The sequence below is a fragment of the Saccopteryx leptura genome, chromosome 2, assembly GCF_036850995.1.
Source record: "Saccopteryx leptura isolate mSacLep1 chromosome 2, mSacLep1_pri_phased_curated, whole genome shotgun sequence".
Lineage (NCBI taxonomy): Eukaryota > Metazoa > Chordata > Mammalia > Chiroptera > Emballonuridae > Saccopteryx > Saccopteryx leptura.
The window spans coordinates 375,338,630-375,355,668 of NC_089504.1; the positions used below are offsets into that span (position 1 = coordinate 375,338,630).

A 17,039-nucleotide genomic window follows, 5' to 3' on the forward strand; every position below is an offset into this window, starting at 1 on the left:
GGTAACACAGCAGGCCTTGAACATTTCAGTAGGTGTAGATAGTTGGAGAGGAGAGTCTAAATGAACAACATCAGCATCAAGGGCATGAGGATAAGAAAACAACATGGAATGTATGCTTATTAATGTGGATACAACGGTGTGCAGTGTGGAAAGGGGTGGAGGAAAATTTAAAGGGGAAGGGAGTAAAGGAACAAAAGCTAAGGGAAAAACATCTGCATGATACCCTCTTTTTTGTGAAGGAGTAAATCCAATACAATTAAGAGCAATAGATGAATGCTTCATGTAAAGGAAAGTTGAGCACTAAAATTTCCAACCGGCCCTGGCTGGTTGGCTCAGTGGTAGAGCGTCGGCCTGGCATGCAGGAGTCCCGGGTTTGATTCCCAGCCAGGGCACACAGGAGAAGCACCCATCTGCTTCTCCACCCCTCCCCCTCTCCTTCCTCTCTGTCTCTCTCTTCCCCTCCCGCAGCCAAGGCTCCATTGGAGCAAAGATGGCCCGTGCACTGAGGATGGCTCTGTGGCCTCTGCCTCAGGCACTAGAATGACTTTGGTTGCAGCAGAGCGACGCCCCAGATGGGCAGAACATCGCCCCCTTGGTGGGCATGCCAGGTGGATCCCGGTCAGGCGCATGTGGGAGTCTGTCTGATTGCCTCCCCGTTTCCAACTTTGGAAAAAAAAATACAAAAAAAAAAAAATTTTTAAAAAATAAAATAAAATAAAATTTCCAACCAATCTGACATCCATGGGAGGTTGCACTCTGACCTTGGAATGGGGAATAATGTTGCTGTGCAGTGTCTCTGGGTACTCCAGCAGTCCAGGTGGCACTGTGTCCTGGGTGGAAGATGTTCCCGGGAATTACACACCGTGATGGCTTAGACAAATGCTTATTCAAGGAAAGAAACTAACATGGAGAAACTTAAAAGAGATGGATGGAGGGGCCACTTAATTTGCAAAGAGTTAATGACTCAAATCCACTGTGGGTAGAACTGAAATGAAGTGTGTTAATGACCCAGTTCCGAGGTTGTTACAAACATGTAGAGGCTGGGAAGGTGGTTGCCTTGAAGAACCATTGTAATCCCATCCTATAAATATCTGGAGCTTTTACTATGGATATAAATATAAGTAAGTCATGGCTCGGGCCATCAAAAAGCTCATGGTCTAGTGGATGAGAGAGGTTAAGCCAATAACCATAACATAGTGGGACAAGTGCCAAGAATTGCAGTTTGGGGGTGCCTAACAAATGACACTTTTAATTTATAAACCCATTGGCAGACAAGTGAATAGTTATACATCAACTGAATATCACGTTGACTAGTTTTGATGATACTGGAGAAGTAGGCTTGGATGTGCAGCAACAATTAGCTCCTAATTCAGAACCCTCAAAAGAGACAGGTGCTCACAGACACCTGGTGTCTGTGGGCTATACCCATGCCTGTGAAATGTGGCTGTGTGACACATGCATGAGAGGGAGCAGGACGGAACATGCATTCCAAAGGGAAGCCTGGCTCCAAAACTAAGGACTGAACAGAGTATGCGGTCCTGTCCCCCAATTTACCAATTAAAATGAACCCCTCCCCTCCTTGGAGGCGTTTGTTTAGGGGACAGAGAGAGAAAGAGACCAAGTATGTCTGGCTCACTGACATCTTCCTTTAACTCACCATCAGGCTTGTGAGGACCCAGGTCAGAAGCAGCAGTGATTCGGGTGCAGGTAGGCAGAGGAGGGAGGTCGGAAAAGCTGCAGCAAAGCGGCATTTGACTTGAACTTCAAAGGATAATTGGGAGTTTTCTTTTGTTTGTTTGTGTTATTTTTGTCCTTTTATTTTTTTATTATTTTTTTAAATTTTTTAAATTTTATTTAGAAAATTAACTTTAACAGGGTGACAGTGATCAATAAGAGTACAATAGGTTTCAGGTAAACATTTCTATAGCATTTGAACTGTTGATTATCTTGCATGCCCATCACCCAAAGTTAAATCATTTTCTGTCACCATATATTTGTTCCATTTTACACCCTTCCCCCACCCACTCTCCTATCTAACTCCCCCATATTCTCTTCCCCCAATGACCACTTCACTTTTATCTATGTCCATGAATCTCAGTTTTATATCCCACCTATGTGTGAAATCGTACAGTTCTTAGTTTTTTCTGATTACTTATTTCACTCAGTATAATGTTCTCAAGGTCTATCCATGTTGTCGTAAATGTCACTATGTCATCATTTCTTATGGCCGAGTAATATTCCACAGGAGTTTTGAGGAAAGACAGAGGGACAATATAGATACCAAATGCTGAATGACCAGGAAGGATATAATGTGTTGGGGATGACAAGGGGACAAGTTGAGGTAGAATCAGTGAGAGTATCAATGGAGACATAGGTTGATGCTTGATTCTGAACAGCCTGTTTAGGCTAGGCTAAGTGTGTGGATATCAGCAGGGAAGCAATAAGGAACAATGGGATGAGTTTAAGCAGAGAGATGATACGATCTGTTTTTTTTTAAGTATTTTATTTATTGATTTTTAGAGAGAGGGAGGAGAGAGAGAGAGAGAGAGAAGGGGGAGAAGCAGGAAGCATCAACTCCCATGTGTGCCTTGACCAGGCAAGCCCAAGGTTTCGAACTGGCAACCTCAGTGTTCCAGGTCGACGCTTTATCCCACTGTGCCATCACAGGTTAGGCCAGATGATACATTCTGAATAGCATTATATCACAATGACTCTGAATGAAGTGTGAAGAATGATTTGTGGCCCTGGATGGTGGCTCAGTGGGTAGAGTGTCAGCCTGGCATATGGATGTCTTGGGTTTGATTCCTAGTCAGGCACACAGGAGAAGCAAACATCTACTTCTCTCCCCTTCCCTTTCTCCCTTCTCTCCCTCTTTCCCTCCCACATCCAGTGGCTTAATTGGTTTGAGCATGGCCCAGGGTGCTGAGGATAGCTTTGTTGGAGCATGACAGCCTCAGGTACTAAAAATAGCTTGGGCCCTGACTGGTTGGCTCAGTGGTAGAGCATTGGCCCAGCGTATAGATGTCCTGGGTTCGATTCCCAGCCAGGGCACAAAGGAGAAGTGCCCATCTGCTTCTTCACCCCTCCCCCTCTCCTTCCTCTCTATCTTTCTTTTCCCCTCCCACAGCCAAGGCTCCATTGGAGCAGAGTTGGCCCAGGCACCAAGGATGGCTCCATGGCCTCTGCCTCAGGTGCTAGAATGGCTCTGGTTACAATGGAGCAATGCCCCAGATGGGCAGAGCATCACCCCCTAGTGGACTTGCCAGGTGAATCCCAGTTAGGCGCATACAGGAGTCTGTCTCTCTTCCTCCCCACTTCTCACTTCAGAAGAATCCAAAAAGAAAAAAACAAAAAAGCTTGGTACTTGTGTATCAGCTCCAGACAGGGTTGCCTGGTGGATCCCAGTCCGGGCGCATGCAAGAGTCTGCCTCACTGTCTCCCTTCCTCTCACCAAAACAAAACAAAAACAAAAAAGAATGGAATGGGGTGAAAGTGCAGATAGGAAGAGGTTGGAGGCAACAAGAGCAGTTATTGCAGTATTGCATTGGAACCCATTTCCATCTGTACCTCCTGACTTTGGGCTTAAATAGGAGGAACTGGAAGCTAACTTCAAGATAAGATGTTTCTGTTATGTTTAAGATAATTCCTCTAATTTCTCATCATTTATTCCCATAACCCCTATATTTCAGTCCCTGAGCTATTCTGTCAACTATCATTTGAAAACAACAAATAAATCTTTCAACAGGATATTTATTTTTCTTCCCCTGGTTTTGTTTCCACAGTATCTCCCAAAATTGTAGAGATTTCTTCAGATATCTCCATTAATGAAGGGAACAATATCAGCCTCACCTGCATAGCAACGGGTAGACCAGAGCCTACGGTTACCTGGAGACACATCTCCCCCAAAGGTAAGAGAGCGGTGTGGTGTATCATGGCATAAAAAGAACTGGGAGAATTGCTGGCCATGGCTAGGAGGTTATGGTGCTGGTGACTCCATCCAGAGGGTCCTATGTCTCTGGTGGTCTAGTAACAATGCTTGTGGCTCAGCAGAGAACCCTGGTGTTCTCTAAAAGACAAGTGTATCTTCTGAGAAGATTACAGCCATCATACTTAAGGATCTCTCCAATCTGTGGGAAATAAATTCCAGTTGTTGTTGGAAGAATAGGCAGCAAGATGTTCCAGGAGAATGTTATTGGTCATATTTATATTCAGACAATTAGCTCTGGTGGCATTGTTTATTTAGCTGGTTGTTTTACAAGACTCAAACACAAATGAGAAATGAAAGCTTTGAATGGCCATATTCCTGAATGGAAAGTTTCCAAATCTATGTTTCTTCAGCATTGCCAAATATCTGGTCTCCATTCCATTAGTTGTTGTGTAGTTTTATTGTTGTTTTGCTATGATTTCTTCTAAATAACTGAATTATGAAATTTATTTTGTCTTACCATTTAGATATTGTATAGACCAGACTGTGTTGTTCTGTGCTTTCATGGATTGAACGTTAAACCTTTAGAATTTACAATGGATGCCGTTTATCATGAAGCCAGTTGTTATTCATGGTGCATTAAATTATTTTATTTGTTCTTCCATATCTATTGAAAATGTGCAATAGTCTAGGCACAGTTCTACACATTGGAGATATAGCAATAAACCAAAACATACAAGTTCCTGCTCTCATAAGCTCACATTCTTATGAGAAAAATGACCAAAACTAGAACAGATAGTGATACGAATGAGAAGATCGAGCAGTATACCTGGACAGAAGGTCTTTGAAAAGGTGACATTTGAGCAGGAACATGAATAAAGATCCTTAGTTTCATTGCTGTTGCTGGTTAATGTATACATATGGAGGTATGCATGAAGGTGTGTGCATTGCTGAGTAGCAAAGGGTTAAGGATTTTAAAGGGATTCCAGTGGTAGTTGTTCACTTGGTGTGCAGGGTGGGTCTCTCAAAAGACGACCCTATAAGGAGATTGGCATGCAAGTAGTTTATTCAAGATGCTCCTGGACTCAACCCGTGTGGAAGGAAAGGGAAGAAAGAAGGGTTGAGAGTGGAGACGTTGAGTAGCAGTGCAGCTGAGTGGAGACGTTGAGTTGCAATGCAGCCAAGGGGAATATCTCAGCTGACCTTATGGGGATCTCTGGGGCCAGAGTGACCCTTCACAGATGTTTTTATTTGAGGTGAGGGGCCTGGCCTTCCATACAGCAGTCGATCACTGAATTTGGGCTGTCCGCAGAAAGGCTGAGACCTTCCATCCCTCTCTGTTCATATGAGCCAGTCCCCATGGGGCTGCCACTGGGCGTTGTCCCCAGCAGCATGTGCACCCAGGGGCAGACACCCTTCCTCTGTTCCTGAAGGTGGCAATGCATCGCAGTGCACACGACACTTGGGCATTTTAAAATACAAGTTTAGGGCTGTGAGTAGGCCCCAAATACCAAATTCCCCCTCTTAGACATTGACAATTTGTCCTGGTGGAGGTCATCAGAGAAAGCCTGAGGTTTTCAGTGTTTGTCCTGAATTCCTGGGAGTTGCCCCATGCCGTCATTCCTGCTGCTACCACAGTGAGCAAAGGGATCAGAGAGCCACGAATGTTTCTGCCAGCCTCTCAATTTGAAATGACTTTCAGGTGGATTGGCCCAAAGTCCGAGAGGAGGCTCTGGATGTTCATGAGATTGTCGGTGACGGAGCATGCCCTGGGGCACGTGGAAAGGGGGGGCCGTCCACATGGACAGACTTTCTAAGACCATGGTGCACACCATTCATCACTGCTTAATGCTGCGTCCCCCGTGCCACTGGGTGCTGGGACGGCCGGGGCCCTCAGAATCTGCAGGATAGTATCATCCCAGGTGGACCTGCTTTGCCTTAAGCCGAGAGGCACGGTGCCACCCCCCGCCACAGGCCGCCCTCTGTCTCCTGTCTGATGTCTTCTCATTTCCTCCTGGCCCTTCAGCTCTGTGTCCTTTCCTGAGTGTTTGCCTTTCTTCCCTTCTCCCCCTTGCTTCTTCTCCTTTTGTCTCGCCCTTTTGTGCTGTTTCCTTTTGTTCTTCGCTTTGCCATTCTCTCACAGCCTCCCAAACGTTCCCTCTTTGATTTCATTTTTTTTTTAATGTAATTTTTTTTCCTTTGTTTCCTTCTGTCTGTTCTCCACACAATTACCTTTGTCTTGGCTCTGACATCGGTGCCCTCTCGTTCGTCTCACTGTACTTCACGCTGTTGTGCCTTAGACTCCCTTTCCCCGTTTCGGGGGCCAGTAAAGCAGTTCATTTCCCCAGGGGACTGGACCTGAGCTGTGGCCAGATGCTTCTATTTTCCTGGGGTTTTTAGCTGCTCTGGAAACAGAAGCCAGATCAGGGGAGAGGAGCAGGATAATCAGAATCTACCTGTGGAGCAGTGTAATGGAGATGAACAGTTTTTCCAGATCCCTGGTCCAGATTAGCTATCCCAGATTCAAACGGATAAGACATGCCAAGCAGTGACTAATCACCTTGGGACGCGCCAGGGTGCTGTTTTCTGGTGACTGATTATTGGGAGATCGGAGATGTCATTGTACCGCTGCCATCTTAACTGAAGCTAGAGACCCTTAGCAGTCAGACCTCTACTTTCTCCCACTAAATATTTCCAATAGATGCTTATTTTAAACTAGTTAGGACAGGTTTGAGGTTCCTTGGGCAACAGGATACACTGTACATTCTTCGTGAGGGCTCCAAAGAGAGAGAGAGCTGCTGCCAACCCTCTGCCCTGTCCTGTGGGTAAGATTGTATTTCAACCTGGATCATTCTTAAGCACACGCTAATTAAATTCGTGAATGGATAGCTGACCAAGGCAGAGCACTTTTTTTTTTTTTTTTTGTATTTTTCTGAAGCTGGAAACGGGGAGGCAGTCAGACAGACTCCCGCATGTGCCCAACCGGGATCCACCCGGCACACCCACCAGGGGGCGATGCTCTGCCCATCCGGGGCATAGCTCTGTCGTGACCAGAGCCACTCTAGCGCCTGGGGCAGAGGCCAAGGAGCCATCCCCAGCGCCGGGGCCATCTTTTGCTCCAATGGAGCCTTGGCTGCGGGAGGGGAAGAGAGAGACAGAGAGGAAGGAGAGGGGGAGGGGTGGAGAAGCAGATGGGCACTTCTCCTGTGTGCCGTGGCCGGGAATCGAACCCTGGACTTCCTCACGCCAGGCCAACGCTCTACCACTGAGCAAACCGGCCAGGGCCAGCAGAGCACTTTTGGTGACTCTGATAACTTCAATGACTTTTCTCTCTCCAGACTGGCCTGTGTGTGCCATACAATTCTGAATAATCCCATTTTCCTCCATTGGAATTTACACATTGCCACTTGGAATAAGCTAAACTGCTTTGCAATATACCTTTCAAGTCTTAACCACCTTTCTTGTGGAAAAGGAATGCACAAACGTTACTCACCATTTTACTAGTAGTGGCTCATGCATTTCAATACACAGAAGCTAAGAGTGGCTGTCTGGTGCAAGAGGGTGGCAGGGACTTGCCTTACGGTTGTCTGCCTAGCACTTCACATCAGATGGAGAAAATGTCAGTGGTCCGTATCCACGGTGAAGAGCGAGGTTAGGCCTCCCAAGCTACCTCTCGGCATTGCCATGGCTCCTGAGCAGTTTTCTGCCTATCATTATGGGAAGCATGTATTTTTAGTTCCCCCCATGACATTGCTACTCCCAAGAGTTAAGGAGAAAGTGCCCTAGCTTGGCAAAGATGCTCACCCTCATCTGTACTCCTGTTTTGCAGTGTACAGGTGTTGCTTGCACTTGCATTGGCCTTGGTGTTTTCAAAAGGAAATGCTCCCATCTCACTGGCCCACACCAAAATGCCATCTCGTTCCAGCGGCCCCTCACCAGACTCTGTGTCAGCGCCAGCAGACTGTCCTATGGCCAGAACACCGTCGGTGTGCCCACAGTCTCCTTAGACACATTCTCCACCTGTGACTCCGTGCCTCGTAGTTTGCCCTCTTCTAGGGATACAGGGATTTATCTTAGCAAAACCCTTAAACACTAGTGTTTCTACCCCTAAAAGAACACCTGCAATGTAGTTGATTCCTCTAGGTCCTCCCTAAGTAAAGAGAAATACCATCTCTTTAAGTGTATCTCATGGGATGCTTTTTAGGACTTAACTCATAGAAAAATATTCTCAAAATCCACTGTTTATGTTTCCAGTTTCTGTTCAATGGTAAGCTCTTAAAGAGAAGGCAGAGATTGCTATGTTGTCACAATTTTGGGAGCCAAAAACATAAACCTCGGGTGAAGCCATGAGTCTGATCACTGATGTGTGGGTTCCGCTACACACATGGGACCGTGGATCAAGTGTCCTGACCTCTCTCATTCTCCATCGAACAAAATACAAACCTCACTAAGATGCTGAGAGAACACCTTCTACCCAAGTATCAGTTGAGGCTCCATAAAGTCCATTGAGCTGTGTTCAGAGATGTCCTGATCTCTATCTAATTCATGAGTGTTTTGAAGCCTGCATCTCATTCACCTCCTAGCACAATGCTCAGCCCCTAGAAAGCATTCAAGAAATACTGGTAGATTCAGTCAGTAAGCACTTATTTGTGCCGGTGCCCCAAAGGGACGCGCCTGGTGGACCTCCCAGTTCGAAGGCTTCCTCCCGATTCATGAGGCATTCTCCTCCACCATGATGTTGTAGCTGAGATCTGGTGTGTGTCCTGCTTGACTCTGCTGGCAAGTCGTTGGATGTCTTCCCTGTTCTTCACAGGATCTTCAGGACTTTCCGGAAGTTCCCCTCATGGAACCTGCTGGGTCAGGCTTGCCTTCTCCTTGAAGGAGACACTCATTTTTAAGTTTCCTTTGGCAAAAGTTGAGGAGGCCTGCAAGTGACCTTAAAGGTGGGTCTTCAGTGAGCCCACTTGTGTCCTCATCCCTGCCCCACGGCAGTCACACTCCCGATGTGTTTCTCTGACGTGTTCCTTGCCAGGTCTTCCTGGGACATTGGGTACCTTTGGTGTCTTACTATTCCCAACCCTGCCTGCACCCATACCCTCAATGGCTCCTGAGAGTTTCGTGAAACAACCCTGGATATTGCCAGGAAGAGTTAGTTCAGCTGTCTATGAAAATATTCTGTTATGCATGGGTTAAAAAAAGATAATAACAATACAAAGAAGTCAATACAAACAAGAGAAACATGATTTTAAAAATGCTTCCCATTCCCCACAGAGTGTGAATCGAGGTGGAATAGAGGTTGATTGGTTGGTTTTCCCAAGAGCCACACAAAGAACCTGGAACAGAATTAGAGCAGGACAGTGTCTCCACTGGGTCCCAGACCAAGCCCTAGTTATGGAAGCCTTCTCTTTCCCCAGTGCGGAATGGGCATTTCGCATGCCATCGGCACCCACGCCTGCAGGACTGAGCCACCTTCCTCAGCCACTGTTCTCTCCTTTGCACCCCAGTTCTCCTGTACTTGAAGAGGCCCAGTGGGCAGCTGGTTTTCCTGGCCCCTGTTTCTCTTAGTTTTAAAAGTTGATGAGGACAAAGTGACCCGTGGGTGGAAGTCCTTCTCCTTGCCCGTGTCCTGAGCCCTCCCCGGCCCCTGCCATGCACACCCCTACTGTCCCATTTGTCAGCAATGACAGGCCTCCCTCCCCAGCCAGGTAGGACACTGAAGCACTAATTGGCACTGGAGGTATCACAGCTTGAGTTCAACCAGAGCTGGCAGGCGCCACGACTCCGGTGACAGCTCTGTGAAAAAGTGTCAGGAGTGGAGCTCTGGCGTGCCACCGGCTGACTGCTGCACCCTGGCACTAATGAGCAGCCTGTCAGCGCCAGCATCAGGGGCCCCGTGTGGCACAGGGATCATTAGGATGGCAGACGAGAAAGGTTTCTCCAGCAGAGAGAGCGGAGAAGGGAGGAAGGAGCTGAAACTGGAACTAACGGTGTCACCTTACCCACGGAGGGCAGCCACCTAGCAAAAGCCAGCAGGATGGGACTGATAAAAAAAAAAAAAAAGGCAAGAAAAAAGATATTTATAAAAGATCTCTATCTATGCCAACACTGGCTGGCTCTTGGAATCTCATTTTGGTTGGCTGGCCCTGTAATTAATCGATACAGGCTATCAATCTTTTCTGCAGGAGGGAACTCAATGACCAAATTAACTCTCCAGTTGTGGGCCACCATGCTAGGAAGCCAGAAGGTCTCCTAAGTTCTCAAGCTACAGGGACCTAAAGGGGAAAGGAAGGCTTTGAGTTTGGGTCTCCATGCTGTTCCCCAGGGCAGGCTCCCTGTCCCGAGGCCCTGCTGGGCTCCCAGCTGCCTGGCTCTCTTCTGCTGGAGTATTAGACTGTAGGAGAGGCAATCCAGCCAATGGGCTTTCCCTGCCATTTCGTCCCACAGGTGGACACGGGAGCAGCCAGTGTGTCTGCTCTGTTATCTGCTTCCTGAGGGCAGGTGTGCACTGCCCAGCTTGTTCATTCTTCTGCCTCAGGCTCCAGGCTGGATGAGTGTGGCCCCTCTTCGGGGTTTTGGCTACCTGCAGTGGCTGTTTCCACGTGGGAGGCTGCCTCATAGAAGACAGCGATCTGTCTGTGAGAGAGGGGCTTTAAAGGCAGGGCCCGCTGGATGTGAAACCTCCTCCTCTGTTCACCTGGTGGGGCATTCCGAGATGGTGCCAAACCTCTCTGAAAATGCACTTCTTTGTTAATATATTTCATGTTCTTGTACCATTTTAATGAGCTGGTTCATAAAGTTCTGTTTCTGCTTTAAGATCATGCTCGAATGCTCCGGTGTGAGCACCTCTGATGTCCTTCTTCAGGCAGAGTGAGGTACCCTTTTCTTTGAGATCCCACACCACTTGGCACACTTTGTCAATGGTGGCAGTTCTTACAGTCACCCACAGGCCCTCCTGCTGCTCCGGGGATCCGTGAGCACAGGAACGGTCTTCATGCTGTGTGACGGCATCCCAGTACCTAGTTCAGATATTGGCAGGCCTGTTAGTGATGGTTGCACAAAGAACTGTCTCATCCTCAGATACAGTATTTTTCCTTTTCTTTTTGAAAATAATTCTTTCTGGTATATAATTGAAAACAAAATCAATTTTAATGAGTCAAGGGTAAGATACAGGAGGTCCATCTCTTCACATCATTCTCTACTGTGGATCCTTTGTTTCCCAGACCATCAAAGAGATTCTTAAGATAAAGCTCTCTTGGCCTCGACTGGTTTGTTCAGTGGGTAGAACATCTTCCTGGCATGCGGATGTCCCAGGTTCCATCCCTAGTCAGGGCACACATGAGAACTGACCTCTGCTTCTTTTCCTCTCCCTCTCCCCCTTCTTGCTCTCTTCCCCTCTCGCAGCCAATGTCTCAGTTGGTCTGAACATTGGCCCCAGGCTCTGAGGATAGCTCAGCCGGCCCAAGTGTCAGCCTCAGGTGCTGTGGATAGCTCAGTTGATTCAAGCATTGGCCCCAGACCCAGGTTGCCAAGTGGATCCTGGTTGAGACGCATGCAGAAGTCTGTCTCTATTTCCACTGCTCTCGCTTAACAAAAATTAAAAAAAAAAAAAAAAAAAAAGCTCTCCCCTCACTTCACCTCTGGTGTATCCTTAGGAACAAAGCTCAGACTTTTCATCTGCAAAATAAAAATAATAATACCTTTGTAACATGAGTGTGACAACTACACATACTTTCCAATGCAAAGCACCCAGCCCCTTCAGGACACATAGTAGGTGCCCAACAATGTTAGCTTTCACAGGCGAGGTTGACCCTTTCTCTGCATGCCCCACCCCATGGCAAAAGAACAATAGGGAAGGAAATTAAAATTCTTTTGTCTGAAAAGGTTGAATTCTTACAAAAGCCCATGTTCAGTCAATTGCCAGAATGGATAGATTCTTAATCAAAGGTGCTTAATCAGCACCTCCTTAACACCCACCATTTTCTAATTAATGAAGGTGCTTGATTAAAATTCCCAGAGTACCCTAAGTAGCTATCCCAGGAGGGCCAACTAATTGCTACTACAAAAGATATTACAGTGGTCATCGATGGTAGGAGAAAAAAAAATTACATTATAATGGAAAGTGGCAGATCTCTCGTCCAGAGTAGCAGAATTCTGTCCAGGTATGAGGCCCCAACCTGTACAGAGAAAGCAATTTATTATGATAAATATAAACCAGTGGTACTACCTCAACTGTGGGGCAAAGTGATGTAGAAACTACTGAAGCAAATGATTTAAACCCAGACCTGCTGACCAAGGTGGGGTGGAAGAAAGCGAAGGAAGACATTCATAAATCACTGTTTAACTTCATAATTCTCTTTAACTATAAAATTACATCTAGACAGATACAGTTAGGGTGAAATTTGCCAATGTCAATAAGGGTTTTTGTATGCTTAATATTTATGATCTGGTTTAAAGCAATATTATAGCTGTGCAACTTCCTACTTCAAAGAAGAGAAAAATCATAAAAAGACTAGTGGGGAAATTAATGAGTTCACTGTGCTTGAATTGAGAACATATGAAATCAAGCCTCAGTCTAGAAACCAAGGGCAGGAGTGCATACCACAGACACTGTTTGTGGTTTTACCCAATTATTTTAAAACCCTTGAAAAATGTTGTAGAATCAGACGTCTGCTGAATTCAGACATTGCTAACAGCATCCTCCCCCACACTCCCCCGAGTCTTAGTCTATTTATGCTGGTACTTGGCGACCGTTACCATGCAGAACTGTTTTGATGGAACAAAAAAGGAAACAAAAAAGCAAGGAGATTGTATCGTCTTCCCCACAGATGCTAACCAGCCCTGGCTCAGTAAGATGGAAAGGCTCATTAAAATGGCAGCCCCTCCAGGCCAGGAGACCCCATCTCTGAGAAGCACCCATGACCAGCAGGTATGGGAGAATGAAAAGGGCTTCAACAGGGTGTCACCACGCACCACAGCCATGGTGAGCTCCCCACTGTAGCACCCTCGAGAGTCCAGTTAAGGCTTGGGGAGCTCCATGTCTAGGATCTACCATCACTGCCATGTGATCTTGGAGAAAGTTTAAATTCAAGATATCCTTGTCACTAGGACAACACTGTGTCATTCTGACTTTGTACCTACTTTTGGATCCTGAATCTTGTCATAACCTGTGAGGACTGCTTATTCCCTAGTGTCTAAATTATTGTACAACTGGACTCTTTATCATCCAAAAATAGGTATAACAAGTTCTTTGTGGATGCTTAAACATGTGCCGGGCATTCTTCTGAACATTTGCGTATAATAATATGTATTTTTCTCAGCTATAGTCAGGTCCTCTGATTAGCCAATGAGAGAGTGAGGCTCAGAGAGGTCAGGCTGATGGGACAAGGTCACACAGCTCCAGTTGGCAGCAATGACATCACACCCCAGGCATTATTTCTAGTATACATGTACCTAACCTCAGTGGCATATAGCACCTCTCTCAGAGGGTGGTCACTGGATGCAGCGTCGGCACCACCTTCTTTATCCCCTAGACCTGGCGCGGGACCTAGAAACCTGTATTTTAACAAATTTCCCAGGTGACTGTGATGCATACTCAAACTGGAGAATTATTGCTGTGTTGTATTTGCTGTCTGCTGGGCACTTTGCTTTATACACATTATATCATGTCATTCTCACAAAATGCTCTAATAACTAGTTATTATTTTCATTTTAGCAATAAAGAATGGAGCTTTGGGGGACAATTTGCCCACAAATGTTAAATAGCCAAGGAAAAATGCAAATTCAAGTCATTTTTACTCTAAGATCCATATTATTTGTGTGTTTTATAACCCATTGCTTCTTCTAAACCAGTGATTTCATTCAACTGGTGTACTGCAAGAATTTTCAAAACATGCAATACCTGACTGTTTAGTCTGGTATTGACCTCTTTTCCCTTAGATTGTCAAACAGAAAAATGACAACAACCAATACAACAATAGCCATCGGTATGAATAAATACCTTTTTTTTTTTGGTCAAATTGGCCAAAAATATTGATATAATATTTTTTAGGATGCTGCATAAAATTTTAGTAATTAGTTTATGTGTGCCATGAGATGAAAAAGTTTGAAAATCGCTGGTCTAGATCTTGAGGACATGGTTATACTTGGGTTCAGACCTCCTGCCAGGGTAGGGCGTGGAGTTGTCCTCTTTCTCACAGTATTCTTGCAAATTCATACATGCTCTGGTTCAGATAATGGACTCCAGGTTGGGATCGCCTCCTCCCTAATAATATCGGGCTCTTTTTAGTGGCTCTTTGCACAGGTTTCTCTGTGCATGGATATAATCCCAGCATGGAAGGTTGACCTCGCCTGGCTGGCATTGGGTGAGTTCTCTTCCTCCCACTGAAGCTACCTTTTTAGTTTTCTGCTGTCTCCCCTCTCCCTCCACCTTGACCATGGCTCACAGCAGTGATTCAGCTGCTCTCTGACTTGATTTATTTTTTCCTTATATTAAACACTATCATTCACTCACCCAATGGCATGCCCTCTGCTTTGATTGTTGTTATTAGGTTGTTTTACACTTTAACAGCTTTAGATATGAGAAGAAATTGCTGGATTTCAGGGTCTAGCTTTCATTCTCTGACTCCAATCAGCCCCCCTCCGTTGTGGTGTTTATACTTCATCTTCCCAGTGTTGTAAAAGGCTCTTCCCATTGGAGCCAGGGCATTGGGAAAGGAATGAGCAGAATACCAATTCGGTTCCTCAAATATCAAGGTTCCAGCTCCTTCCTCGCCTAGGCTGAGCAGGTTCTCCAGTACTACTGCACCGTCAGCCTGTTCATCGCCTTGGCACTGGGGGTCTGGCAGCTTTAGCCCCTCCCTCCTTAAGAAGAACATGTTAGCTCTTGCTTCACTCCAACAGAGGCGGATTCCTCTCCGCTCAGCCCTCCCCTAGCCCCCAAAACAAATTCCTCTTCCCTCTTCTAACAGAGAATGAAAATGAATGACTTTGGACTTTATCTTTCCGCTATAATAGATTCAGGACTCCTCCTGTTTAACTGATCAGCAGCCCAGGAGGCCTCGTGTTCCATCTCTAATTCCGTGCATCACTGCTTTGCCCTTTATGGAATGGTTCACTGGGGTCACAGTGGTTGAAGCTATTTGGCCAGTCATCTGCATGATAGAGTAAGACAAATAGCTTTCTCCTTCTATTGATTTATTTATTCCACTTCATACCATCCCAGAAAAGGATTTGAGCAGAGAAGGTGACGTGAACTGTGCCCTCAGGAAAACTCCTTGGTAAAACCATTTTGATTCTTCATACATTGATCCATTTATTTACTCAATAATTGTTATGGAGTGCCCACTGCTACGCATGGTCCTAGGCATTGGAATACATGAATGGACAAAGCAGATGAAGCTCCTGGCATCAAAGTGCTTATATTCTAGCAGGAGAGATAGAAAATAAGCCCGTTGATAAACAATAATGTGAAAAAGTAATCAGGATGAGAAGCAGAGATTATCAGGCACTGATTGGGGTTGTAATCTCAAACAGCATAGAGAAGGATGGGTTCATTAAGAAGATACCCCATACAAGTTTGGAGAAGAAGCGATACACTGGCAGGAGTATTCTCGGGAGGGTTAACGGTGACTACACAGGCACTCAATCAGGACACCTCTGGCATGTTCAAGGGTCACAGGAGGCCATGTGGCTAGAGAAGATTTATTTAATACCTGCCTCCTTTCAAGAAGCGATAAGCTTTATTAAGGCAAGGATCATGTTACTCCTTGCTTACCAAGTGTACTTATGCTTAGCATGGTGCCTGTCAAATTGCAAACATTCAACACATACTATTTAATGGTTGAGTGAATGAAGTTAGTGTGGCATTGTAGTGTGAGAAGTTGAGTAAGCATGCTGGTGAGTTACAGGGTTCACACCAGAAATGGTGGCCCCTTAAGGAGTGGTGTCAGGTTCCAGAGAGTGACATGTTCAGGTCAATAACAGTAGTTGCTTGTGGCTGGGGCAGGGACGAAGGTCAAAGGTCCATAGAGAAGAAGGATCCAGGTAGTTAGTTGAGAGTGCAGGTGTCTGACACATCATCAGGGGGAATATTGACATCACGTCACCCTAGATAATGGCTGAGCATAAGGCTGTGAGCCAAGTGTGAGGCTCTCAGAGAATCATAGGAGGTCAGGACATCAGTCATTGGCAACAAGGGAGAGGAGGGGTAGGTGCAGCATTGTCAGAAGGCAACAATTTGGAAGGAGCTAGGTTTTCAATAAAAATGTGAGAGATGGTTTCTGAGTGATCTTGAGGTTTGAGGAAGCCCCACCCTCAGCAGTTCTGGGTTTGATTAATAAAGGTAGTCCAGGGAACGTTTTCCGGGGAGCATTGTGCTTAGGTTGAGATTGAGAGTGCTTTAGGAGCACAAAGGTCAGACCTGAAGGTGAAAAGTGAGGAAAGATGCTGGGGAGAGAGAGGGTCACACTTTGCAGGATGACCCAGCAGTGAGAGACACGAGGTATGTTGGATTTACTCCCATGTCCCAATGAAAGACAGTGACAGCCCATCCCACAAATGTCAGCTGCAGCCTGTATATGCCACGAGGGATAGACATCCTTTTCTGCCTGAACCTGAGGGCGGGGGTGACAGTAGGTATTTGTTGACAAGGTCAAGTCTTCCTATGAACCAAAGCCAGGAGACTGACCTTTAGGAAGCCATTAAAGGGTCAGCATTAGGATCATGAGTTAACAGGAGCAGAGAGTAGAGAAGGAATGTAGATATGTAGAAGGCCAAATTACCAAAACTAGGGGGATGGGTTTAATGTGGATGAGGAGTGAGGATGGTGCCAAGCTGAGCAGGAACCCCACATTTCTGGTTTATCCTTCATTATTGCCTCTTTCTTCTAGGGTGGGGATGAGGGCTAGGAATTATTCATCTAGCTTTTTGCCCGTGTGCCTATAGGTAGGATATTAGAAATTGCTGGTATCTGATTTATTTCTGGCTATTGGACCACATGGGTTAGCTCCCCTTCCTCCAAAAATTATCATAACAACCTAAATTTATTTATTTATTTATTATTAGAGAATCAAGATTTATTAGATTGAACAGGAGCGATAGAGCAGAACAGCGATGT

General features: G+C 45.8%; 1 protein-coding gene across 6 annotated transcripts in view; it reads left to right on the forward strand.

Annotated features, from left to right (window-relative positions):
* The window catches only part of NTM (neurotrimin), a 1,039,948-nt gene that overhangs the window by 916,391 nt on the left and 106,518 nt on the right, over positions 1-17,039 (forward strand). For all 6 annotated transcript variants that reach the window (XM_066365253.1, XM_066365257.1, XM_066365258.1 and 3 more), the window contains one exon: positions 3,783-3,908. In XM_066365253.1, coding sequence (XP_066221350.1) covers positions 3,783-3,908 — 126 coding nt within the window. The remainder of the gene's footprint in view (positions 1-3,782; positions 3,909-17,039) is intronic.